At 38.2% G+C, this 12,646-nt stretch overlaps 1 protein-coding gene across 2 annotated transcripts in view; it reads right to left on the bottom strand.

The window, feature by feature from the left end:
• BRWD1 (bromodomain and WD repeat domain containing 1) overlaps positions 1-12,646 on the bottom strand; it is an 85,796-nt gene that overhangs the window by 16,921 nt on the left and 56,229 nt on the right. For both annotated transcript variants that reach the window (XM_081086957.1, XM_081086956.1), the window contains exons 30-36: positions 9,719-9,874; positions 9,372-9,492; positions 7,523-7,648; positions 5,513-5,585; positions 4,536-4,577; positions 2,596-2,742; positions 1,293-1,445 (exon numbers count right to left, since the gene is read on the bottom strand). In XM_081086957.1, coding sequence (XP_080943083.1) covers positions 1,293-1,445; positions 2,596-2,742; positions 4,536-4,577; positions 5,513-5,585; positions 7,523-7,648; positions 9,372-9,492; positions 9,719-9,874 — 818 coding nt within the window. The remainder of the gene's footprint in view (positions 1-1,292; positions 1,446-2,595; positions 2,743-4,535; positions 4,578-5,512; positions 5,586-7,522; positions 7,649-9,371; positions 9,493-9,718; positions 9,875-12,646) is intronic.

Consider the following 12,646-nt stretch of genomic DNA (forward strand, 5'->3'; position numbering starts at 1 on the left):
TTGACCTATGAACCAGGAGGTCAGAGTTCAATTCCAGGTCGGGGCACATGCTCGGGTTGTGGGCTCAATCCCTAGTGTGGGGTATGCAGGAGGCAACCAATCAATGATTCTCTCTCATCACTGATGTTTCTATCTCTCTCCCTCTCCCTTCCTCTCTGAAATCAATAAAAATATATGTTTTTTTAAAAAGAGAAGGGAGATGCCCTAGCCACTTTGATTCAGTGGATAGAGCGTCGGCCTGAGGACTGAAGGGTCGGTCCCAGGTTCAATTCTGGTCAAGGGCACATGCCCAGGTTGAGGGCTTGATCCCCAGAGGGGGGAGTATAGAAGGCAATCAGTGATTCTCTGTCATCATTGATGTTTCTTCCCCCCCCTTCCTCCCTGAAATCAATAAAATATATTTTAAAAAGGGGGGGGGGGTAATGAAATTTATTTCCTTTCTGGAAAGAAACAGTCTCACAATAGTGACTTTGACAATAACACAAGCATTAAAAAATTTAGACTTGAATGTTAAACTGATCCAATAAACAATTTGGAAATTGAATGCTGAGACGAGAATTAATAATGTGGGAGGAATCTGATAATAATGCGAAAGTGAAATTGAGACAAAATGATTAATTAGCAGTGAGAGTCACTGATGATAGACAGAGAAAGTGGTATAAATCTCCTCAAATTGTTGCTGTGTTTTGTTTTGTTTTTAATTACCCAGCACCTTGGCCACATAGGCTTTGTGATGTTTATGAAAATTCCCTGACAGCATGTGGGCTCTTTTGTGTTATTATGTTTCAACAAGTTTTGAAAGTTATCCAATGAATAACTTTTTAACAAAGATTTAGAAATGTACTCCATACTTGTATTCTTAAATAATCAGATCACTCATGTGTTTCTTCTTCGGATCCAAAATATTAGTTTACAGTAGTCCTACCCCCACATTCAGATTTTCATTTTCTTACTTTTAATATTCTTCCAGCTCTATCAATAAATTTTCAACCCACTTTTCAAGATTCCCATCTGCATGAAAATATAGATTTTTCTCCTTCTACATATCAAATTTAAGTTTATTTTTACTGAGGCCCTCACTCCCACCAATCCATTCATAAAACTGCAGGAAGGTAACATTAATTGTGGTGAGGTAGCAAGAGCAGCTATTTGGGCAGTGGCAGAAGCTCTATTCTCAACCGTAGTCTTGCTCTACTCACTTATCTTTAATGTTCCAACCTCTTCCAGCCAGCAGAAAATTATCATCTATAACAGATCACACTCTTCTCTTCTTATAAACCACTTTAAATTACCTTTGATCTTTTGTTTGGTGTATATGCTTTTGCATTGCTAAATATCAACCGGATGTCTTTGCAAAATTCCAAAGGGCTGTCATAATTTTCCGCTTCTAAAGTCTCCCTTACTGTTCCAAAATCCATTGGAGTATCTATAATATCTCGATAGTCCTAGGTTTTAAAAACAATAATTAGTTCAAAATTTTCATTCCTGCTTATAGAAATATAAGTGCATCAGATCTCTAAAATATTAAAAACTGGTGCACAAAATTTGTTCACTTGGGGGGGGGGGGGGTCCCTCAGCCCAGCCTGTGCCTTCTCGCAGTCCAGGAGCCCTCAAGGGATGTCTGACTGATGGCTTAGGCCCACTCTCCATGGAGATGGGGCCTAAGCTGGCAGTCAGGCATCCGAAGCGCTGCAGTGGTGGCGGGAGAGGCTCCCACCACCGCCGCTGCGCTCACCAGCCGTGAGCCCAGCTCAGGGCTTCTGGCTGAGTGGCACACCCGCTGTGGGAGCACACTGAACACCAGGGGGCTGCTCCTGCACTGAGCATCTGCCCCCTGGTGGTCAGCGCACATCATATCGACCGCTCGTTCTGCTGTTGGTCAATTTGCATAATACCCTTTTATTATATAGGATTATAGAAGAGAAAAAAATTAGGAGCTTAAGAATCATTAATAACTTTTTAAAAAACATGACCCAGACATAAAGACAAGGTAAGAAATAACCAAGTATACTTGGTAGCAGGACATAGACTGGTATTTTTATTTGTTTTTTTTTCAAATTATAAGAGAAAGTTTATTTAGAAAGTTACAAAGCTAGCAAAAGTAAGCCAGCTGGACTGTGCAGGCTCACAAAACCAGTTTCAGATGCAGAAGGGCCCTTGAAGCTTAGGAGAGGGAAAGGCAAAGGTAATACACCTGGTGGGAGTGTGGGGGAGAAGAGGGGTCAGGAAAGGGAGAGACAGACATGGACTGGTTTTTATTTCCTTCTTTACATCTTTTGTCATTTCCAAGCTTTTACAGTAAGTTTGTGCTTTACTTTCTGACTTTTTTTTTAAGGTCATTTTCCATTCCTTTATTACTAGAGTGAAAACAGACACTTTTTACACAATTTACAGTTTTCCTGACGCTGGGACTTCTTAGATAATAGATACCATGTAGAATTCTCCCATTATTAGGTAACTGTCTTAATGGTAAGAGAAAAAGCTAACATGAAACTAGACATCTTACTCTTTAAAAGTTTAATTTAAATACCTCTACATCGATCTCCTCTAACAAACTTTAAAAAGCCCCAAACATTCAAAAAAATGGGAACTTACTGGATATTCAACCAAATCAACAGGTTGTCTAAATGGTTCAGAATCTTCACATTGAAAAATTAAGTTCACTAGTTCCTTACACTGTTTCTTCCAGTTGCTTTCAACATGGGTGGTGGCTTTGCTGCTCCTTTTTTTCCAATCATGGCCCTAAAAATATATTCACAACATCGAAAGTATTTTTAGTGTTGGGAAAATGACACTATAATATCGTATTTGACTTTCTATCTACTTGGAAAAAATCCACTTTTCTGTAAAAATCCAATGTCACATCTAGAAACAGGTTACTCTAGAAACATTTTTCAATCCAGCACTGATCTCCCACATCTAGAAAATGTTTTCACAGAATTTGAAATATCACATTGGATAGTGGTAGGCAGAATCAGAATAATGACTCAAAGGTATCTGCATCCTAATGCCAAGAACCAGGGACTATGTCACTTTACATGGCAGCTGTGACTAAAGGCATGCTCTTGAGATGGGGAGACTGTCCTAGATTATCTGGCTGTGCCCAATGTAATTACAAGGGTCCTTACAAGTGGAGGCAGAGGGTCAGAGTCAGACTGTAAGATGTTACACTGCTGACCTGAAGGTGGCCATGAGCCTCTAGAACAGCCATGGGCAAACTATGGCCCGCGGGCCGGATCCGGCCCGTTTGAAATGAATAAAACTATTGAAAAAAAAGACCGTACACCCTTTTATGTAATGATGCTTACTTTGAATTTAGATTAGTTCACACAAACACTCCATCCATGCTTTTGTTCCGGCTCTCCGGTCCAGTTTAAGAACCCACTGTGGCCCTCGAGTCAAAAAGTTTGCCCACCCCTGCTCTAGAAGCTGGAAAATGTGAGGACACGAATTCTACCCTAGAGTTCCCAGAAGGAACACAGCCATGCCGACACCGTGATTGCAGCCCAGTGAGACCATGTCAAACTTCTAATTTATGGAGTGTAACATAACATTTTTGTTGTTTAAGCCACCGGATTTGTAATTTGCTAGAGCAGGCATAGCAAACAAATTCTAAACAGGTACTAAACACTTGGGAAAATTATATGAAAATGACAAATCAGATGATGGAAATTCAAGTCTAACTTTTCCACGTTATCTGGGGCAAGCATATTATGAAAACTTTTATTAAAAGCTTAAAGTTTAAGCAGCATTTGGATGAAATTTAAAATGTTAACATTTTTGAGCATTCCCAGATTAGTAATCTTGACTTTTAATTAACATATTACATTAAAACTTCAAGAGTTCTGCTGGTGACACTACAATTCTAACTACCCAATATCCAAAACTTATTTCCATACATCCCCCAACTAATCCTCATTTTTTTTAAAAAGGTTCAGTTACCAAATGCTAGTTAATTTTTCCCATCAAATGTCTCATCTTCCTCCCTTCCTTTCCATTCCAAGCAAACACCATCCTTGACTAGATTCCCAGATTCTTGCAATAAACTCCTAACTCATTTCCTTTACCACCTATCTTCATATCCCTCAAAATATATTTGTCAATTTTGACTGTGCAGTTTATTCTCTACTTTAAATGAAAACCTTGGTTTTCAATATCACCATTATTGGCTCCCAAAATAACAGCCAGACATAGCCACTTTGCTTATTCCAGCATTTACCCTCTACACCAGTCAGACCGGTGCTCTCAGCAGCCCACTAACATGCCACACTTTCCTACTTTTTCGGTTTGGATTGTAATATCCCCTACTTTTTTATTGTTTTAACTCCATCTCATTCTGAGAAAATAGTTAAAATCCCAAGTCTTCCACTAAACCTTACCTAACTATCCAGCTTTCAGTGATTACTCCCCTTTCTCTTACAAAATATTCCATAACTATATCAATGTAACTTTTCAAAGACAACACCTAAGACCTTAGGTTGATTTTAAACAAAGAATAAGTAAACAACAAAGATTAATCAGGCAGATTAACTTACTCTTCTTCTTCCAGAAGATGATTTAGGGAGATCACTATAATCCTAGAAATAAAAATCAGAGCACCTTAAGTGTTAACATTCTCATTAAAATTGCAATAAAAAAATTTAATTTAATTTAAAAAGTATATGAAAGATAAGGTTATAACTTATTAACAAAATCTCAAAAGACAGACTATATTGGATAATCTTTGTGGTACGCAGAGTCTAACCAACCAACTATTCTTAATACCCTATACATTCCCTAAGAACATGCATTAATTCCAAAACATAGCTATAAAAGGCAGCTTTAAATTTGTGTTTTATTTCTATGCAGAAATCCCAGAAACAGTCTCCTACAATTCCTGCACATTTGTACTCGCCACAGTTTCTTATTCCCTAAATCTATACCCATTTTTAATCCAATATAAATTAGCATGCGAATCAGTGAACTAAAGTTTGTGTAGAAATTAAGCTATGTTGGTGGGGTTTTTTACGCCATATTGTTTTTAAAGACTATCTTCCCTGTAAACAAATCCAATAGCCTGATTCTCAAAAAGGGCAGCATCACTGCTACTTGCCTCACTGACACTTCAAAACCATCCCGAGGAAGGACTCTAGGGTACATGAGCAGGTAAAGCTTGTGAATTCTCAACTGCAATTAAATCCATGCTCAGATATGGGTTTTACAAAAAATAATTTCCAAGGTACTTCTTTAATGTACCTTTCTCTAGTGAAAATTTGTAAAGAGAACATATTCCAAGCCTAAGTTGTTCACTTTAACATATTTTGTTTGGTATATTGATAATCAATTATTGGCTAAAACAAATTATGCCACTATCTAGATAATTAAAAATGTTTTTATCAAGTGCCCTATTTTCATAGTAAGTTGGAATATAGCAAGAATTGATATACTTAATCAACATTTTGTACTTCACTCATTCTTTCAAGTTACCATTTGAAATTAACAAAAATCATTGTAAAATTGACAAACTTCATACCAAAGCCTTGGCATTTTGCTCATCATTTTCAGAAGTGTTAGAAAGTTCTGAGATATCTGTACAGTCTTGATTCCTAAAAAAACAATTTTTCATTTTTTTAACAGTATGCAGATGTCGTTATTGTTGCCAAAGATTCAAACTACAGGTTAGATATAAACAGTTGCTCAACTATGCATACCTAATTTCAACCAGAGAAATATCAGGTTTTTAACTCTACCCTCTGTGGAAACAACTATCTTGCAATATGAAAAGTAAGGGGTTTTTTTCAGTTAAATATACACGAAAATTTAGCTGGTAATCCAGGAATAACAAATATATGGCCTCAGTTAATGAATACACGGAGAAATTTTTCTAAGTATCATCACAAGTAATACTCATAGGATGAGTACCAGGAAAATAGTTTATTTGATATAAGAGAATAGAAGAAAAAAAGGAAGTAGAACTTAAAGCAAATTATATCTTAACCTCACTGTAAAACAGAACAAATCCTAAAGCAGTGATATCCAGGCATAAAGGAGATGAAAATGATATGTGATCTTCCTGAAGAAAGAAAGAAGTATGTTCTGGGAAAGAGGTAATAAGTCCAAGTCCCCCAAACATAGGACAGATTTAACCCAGAAAAGTGACAGAGACTGCAACTTGTTGCTACATATTGAAAATGATGGCATAACTTATAAATTATCTTCTCTAATACAGTATTCTTTTACAGAATTTTTTTTATAGCTATGGGGAAAAGGCATATAAGATCATATAGCAAAACTCACTAATTTTAAAGGATACAGGCTGAATAATTTGTCCAAAGTCACACAGAATATTCACTAGATGGTATTAAGCTAGACCTTGGATCCTGATTTCCAGGTCAGTTTTCATTGCACTATTCCAATTCTGATTCCCAATGCAGGAAATTATGTGTAATATCCATGCATGTACAAACACTCTCACAGGACACAGATTTAATCCAAAGATTAAAACTCAAATCTAATCATGAAGAAATATCGTACAAACCTAAATTAAGTACCAGTGACAAAGTAATTGTCTAACACTTATAAAAAATGACAAGGTCATGAAAGAAGGAAAGACTGGGGAACAGGTTAAAGAAAATGTAGAAATTGAAAACAGTGAGCATGATGGGGATTCTGGATAGGATCCTGATACAGAAAAAGGACATTGATATAAAAACTAAAAATCCAATTAATGCCCTAGCCGGTTTGGCTGGGTGGATAAAGCATCAGTCTGTGGACTCAAGGGTCCCGGGTTCGAGTCCTTTCAGGGACACATGCCTGGGTTGCAGGCTCGATCCCCAGTAGGGGGCCTTCAGGAGGCAGCCGATCAATGATTATCTCTCATCATTGATGTTTCTATCTCACTCTCCCTCTCCCTTCCTCTCTGAAATCAATAAAAATATATTTTTAAAAAACAAAAACCAATAAAGTGTTACAGCTACAGTCAATAGCACTGTACCAAGACTAGTTCCTTAGCATTTCATCAGGACATCACAGATATGTAAAAAAATGTTACCCAAGTGGAAACAGATACATGTAAGTGGCAAATGTCTATAGTTTAAATTATTTGAAATGTTAAAAAGTAGAAAAATTTGGATTCATTTCTCATTCCTGTACAGACATTACAATCACAGTAAGTATGTAAAGAAATGTCATTTAAAGTAACACATTAAAAAAGTATCAAATTCGCCAAAACCGGTTTGGCTCAGTGGATAGAGCGTCGGCCTGCAGACTGAAAGGTCCCAGGTTCGATTCTGGTCAAGGGCATGTACCTGGGTTGCGGGCACATCCCCAGTAGGAGATGTGCAGGAGGCAGCTGATCGATGTTTCTCTCTCATCGATGTTTCTAACTATCTCTCTCCCTTCCTCTCTGTAAAAAATCAATAAAATATATTTTTTAAAAAAAAGGTATCAAATTCAGAGAGCAAAAATTAAGCACTAGATCGCTGCAAGAACACAATATGCAAAGTCACTCACTTTTCCACGTCTATAACATGAAGTCACTTACTTGATAAATTTTAGAAGCTGGTCAGTTATCTTCTTAGCTGATCTTGCAATTACACTCTCAGGCTCATTAAATGTTCTGGCATTGTGCTCTATGTATCTGACTTCCCAAACCAATGCAGATAGCCTCCTTCAAAATAAAAAGGCACTTTACGGTTTAGAAAATAAAAAGACAGAAATCAAGTAAAAACACCCAGCATGTTAAGCCAGCATGATATATTAATTGAAACAAAAGTGCAACTTGATCCCCGGTGGGGGCATGTGGGAGGCAGCCGATCCGATGATTCTCTCTCATCATTGATGTTTCTATCTCTCTCTCTCTCCCTCTCTCTTCCTCTCTGAAATCAACAAAAAAAAATTTTTTTTTACAGTGCAAAGTAACAATGAATAACCTTCTCATGCTGTCAACTTGATCATAGTCATAGCAATTACACTGGAAGATGAACTGCACAGATACATTTAAGGACCAAAAAAATCTTAACAGATCAGTTAATCACATCCAGAAAAACAACAGAACAATCCTCCCTTTTCACAATGCCTATGGGTACATTTGAAGCTGTTGAGACTCAATAAAGAAAATGTGTTCAACATCATCAATCCTAAGAGTCAATCTTACTGTAAAGTAACAAAGGGATTTCTGATCAAATGCACATTTCCATGTTTGACTACAGAGCTAAATTATATCAACAACGTGAACTCAAGAAATCAGTTTTTATTTTTTAAAAAAGTTGTTATTGATTTTTAGAGAGAAGAAGGGAGAGGGCGAGATAGGATCCTTGATCGGTTGCTTCCTGCACACCCCCTAACGTGGATCGAGCCCGCAACCCTGACCTGGAATTGAACCAGTGACCTCTTGGTACATAGGTCGATGCTCAACCACTGAGCCACACTGGCCAGGCTTATAAAATTTTTCAAAATAGTTGAATTATAAAAAATAAGATACCTTCTATTGCTTTAAAAAAATATCATTGAGAATAGGAAATTTTATAGCTATCGGTGCTCTAGAAGCCAGAGATAAAACACACATTGCTTTAGGATATTAATCTTTCAAAGGCCAAAGTTCACTTATTAACTAAATTAAATTTTATTTTATTATTTTTTAAATATATTTTATTGATTTTTTACAGAGAGGAAGGGAGAGATATAGAGAGCTAGAAACATCGATGGGAGACAAACATCGATCAGCAGCCTCCTGCACACCCCCCACTGGGGATGAGCCCGCAACCAAGGTACATGCCCCTGACCGGGATCGAACCCGGGACCTTTCAGTCCACAGGCTGACGCTCTATCCATTGAGCCAAACCGGTTTCGGCTTAAATTTTATTTTTAAATGGAACAGGTATATAGGAATGTTAAACATACAAATAAAAATTTAACCTCTCCCTGCTGGGTAGCTCAGTTGGTTAGTGTTGTATATACGTCAAGGCTGTAGGGTTCGCTTCCCAGTCAGGGCCATCAGGGCACATGCAGGAAGCAACCAATGAATGCATAAATAAGCGGAATGCAAATTGATGTTTCTCTCTCTCTCTCTCTCTCTCTCTCTCTCTCTCTCTCAAAAAAAAAAAAAAAAGACTACAGAACATAATTTGTAAGAAAAAAAGAAAGACAAACTACTTAAGGAATGAAATCTGGTAATTTTTCTTATCCAGGTTCTAATCATACCTACCCACAGGCACCTAACACAATGTCTTACAGGACCAAGAAATTAACGATAATAAAAAAAGAAAATGAAACAAAAAATGTTAGTCGGTCCCCATTCCACCACTGTCACCATCAACTACCATTACCTCATTTACTCTAGTTGGTTCAGCCAAGTATCTTTTCAAACTATTTTTAAAATAGGTTTTACTAACCTGTAAAATCGATTAACAAGTCTCATTCGAATAGTGTAAAGATCAGTTGGGTAAGCCACTACAGTACAGTACTTCGGGTACGTACACAGATCAACTGGACCTGCAAAAGCTGCTGCTATATCTGTCAGGGCAGACAGAAGAGTTTTTATTAATAAATTCATAACCCCTCAGTGATATTTCTCCACAAATAATTCATAAAATACACTAAAGCTACATTTAATATTGCAAGCTTAACCAACACGTAATAAGTAGGAACTGTAGTAATAAACACAACCACGATTATGATACTTTTAAATACTTGTGTGGAAAAGCCTGAACATGAAACTTTTCATACTAAAAAAACTTACCGAGATTCATAAGTTGATCTATGCCACTAATAATTCGTTCACATTCTTCATCCCTCGATTTTTGACCCCATTCACCATCTTGTGGTTTGTAGAGCAATTTCTCTAGCTCATCTGAAGTAACAGAAATACTAGCTCCTAATTCTTCAGGTGGATCAACTATGAATTCCATTAAAAAAGAACACAAAGAATAAAACAAATATACACTATACTTAAATTCAATTCAAAGGTCTATAAAGAAGACACTAATTACAAAGGACAAAGTAGTTACTTAATAGCAGAGAAAACTGGCAGACACCACTGCAATCAAATGGTTAAAGTTAACAGCATAAATTGGTATCATGTGCCTCCCAATATATGTATGGAAAACACATTTCTCTAACACTCTTGCCTCGAATGCAAACCCTGGGTTTAATCGTGAAAAAAAAAACAAAACAAACAGCAGACAAACCCCAACTGAGGGAAATTCTACAAAATAATTGGCCAGTATTCTTAAAAAGTGTCATGGTCATGAAAGAATGAAAAGACACAGGGACCCCAGACTAAAAGAGATTAAGATGGCACGGCAATGAAATCCATATGTGAAAGGACATTAGGACAATGATCTAAATTTGAAGGCCTATGGATTAGAATTGTATCAATGATAACTTCCTGATTGATAGCTGCACTATAAATTACTTAAGATGTTAACATTTGAGAAAACTGGGTATTCATAAATTCAATGTACTATTCTTGTGACATTCTGTAAGTCTCAAATTATTCCAAAACAAAATATTTTGAAAGTGCAATAAAGCCCAGCCAGCATAGCTCAGTGGTTAAGCATCAACCTATGAACCAGGAAATCACGGTTTGATTCCCAGTCAGGGCACAGGCCCGAGTAGTGGGCTCGATCCCCAGTGTGGGGTATGTAGGAAGCAATCAATAATTTTCTCCCATTGGTGTTTCTATCTCTCTCTCCTTTTCCCTTCCTCTCTAAAATCAATAAAAATTAAATTAAAGTTTTAATTTAATTTAATATAAAGCCCAGCCAATTTGGCTCAGTGGCTGAGTGTTGGCCATGAATCAGGAGGTCACGGTTCAATTCCCGATCAGGGCACATGCCTCGGTTTTGGGCTCAATAAATCAATAAAAACATATTTGGGTGGGAGGGGGGCACTGTTTGAAGTCTGGGTTAGAATGACTTGGGTTAGAATCTTAACTCCTACCCTTTCTAGATGTATGTATGACTTAAACAAATTACTGCAAACTCTCTGAACCTTATTTCTTTCATCTGTAAAATAACAAGAGCATCAACCTCAGAGCAGGATTTGATGAAATGACATGCACAAAGCTCTTTGAAACAGAGTAAGACCTCAAAAATGCTGGGTTTTGCCTTGGCCGGTTTGGCTCAGGGGATGGAGCATTGGCCTGAGGACTGAAGAGTCCCAGGTTCGATTCCGGTCAAGGGCATGTGCCTTGGTTGTGGGCACATCCCCAGTGAGGAGTGTGCAGGAGGCAGCTGAATCGATGTTTCTCTCTCATCGATGTTTCTGACTCTCTATCCCTCTCTAAAAAATCAATAAAATATATTTTAAAAAAATGCTGGGTTTTGGGGGAAGGTCAATGGGGAAAAAAGGAGATATATGTACTACTATGTGTAATACTTTGAACAAGAAAATAATTTTTAAAATGCTGGGTTTTCCTTATCTATTACATGCTTTCTACATTGAAAAATGACTTTTCGTATTATTTATAAGATACTATGCTCAAATGAAAATCTAACAAAGGGAGATCACTGGGGACTTTCAAGAGTGTAGTTATTAGAAACATATTTTTTGAAAAAAAATTCTCATTTCCATAAAAATCCTTATTTCCAAAGTAAACCATGACAATGGTTGATGGAGCCGTATCAGAGAGTAAACACAAAGAAAAGGGGTTGGCCCCTAAGGCAGACACAGAAAAACTCGTGGAGCAAGACTTCATGTCAAAAGGTGGTGGGGGTGAAAGGACAAAATTTTTTTGTTTGTTTTTACACTGAATAAATACTAATTCTATATAATAAGAGAGGGATATGCTAATTAGCCATGACCCATATGCAAATTGACCATCACTCCAACACACAAGATGGCCGCCCCCATGTGGCCACAAGATGGTCTGCAGGGGAGGGCAATTGAGGGGGACCAGGCCTGCATAGGAGGACAGTTGGGGGGGACCAGGCCTGCATGGGAGGGTAGTTGTGGGGGGACCAGGCCTGCATGGGAGGACAGCTGGGGAGGACCAGGCTGGCAGGGGAGGGGAGTTGCGGGGGGCCCAGGCCAGCAGGGGAGGGAAGTTAGGGGTGACCAGGACGGCAGGAGAGTGGTTAGGGGCTGATCACGCTGGCAGGCAAGCGAGCGTTTGAGAGCCAGCAGTCCTGGATTGTGAGGGGGTTGTCCGACTGCCCACTGGGATCGGGCCTAAACGGGCAGTCGGACATCCCTGGAGGGGTCCCAGATTGGAGAGGGTGCAGACTTGGCTGAGGCGCATGTGTGCGCGCACACACACATCCATGGATTTTGTGCACCAGGCCTCTAGTATAAAAGAAAGTTTGAGAGTGAAGAAACAGGAGGCAAGAGACATAGAGCAAAAGTCTACAAGAAGGAAATAACTAGTAGATAAAATGTTCACGAAAGCCAAGTGAAAGCTCTTTTAAGGTACAGGAGATAAACTCAAACTTAAAAGGAGAAAGGAAAGAGAAAACTAGAACTGGCAGGGAATGAACTAAGGGTTGAGTGTCAGGTCCCACAGAAGTAGAAGCAGTGGGCAGCAAGCACTGAAGGGAGAGGCTGGCTCACAACAGGCATCTCTCTCTAAGGAAAAAAAGAGACCACCCACAGTCAGATAGACAAGCTGAGGTGAAGCAGAAGACAGAAGTCAAGTTAGATATTCCCTGTGAAGAAAGATCAGGGTAAC

The sequence above is a fragment of the Myotis nattereri genome (assembly GCF_964212035.1).
Source record: "Myotis nattereri genome assembly, chromosome: 3".
Lineage (NCBI taxonomy): Eukaryota > Metazoa > Chordata > Mammalia > Chiroptera > Vespertilionidae > Myotis > Myotis nattereri.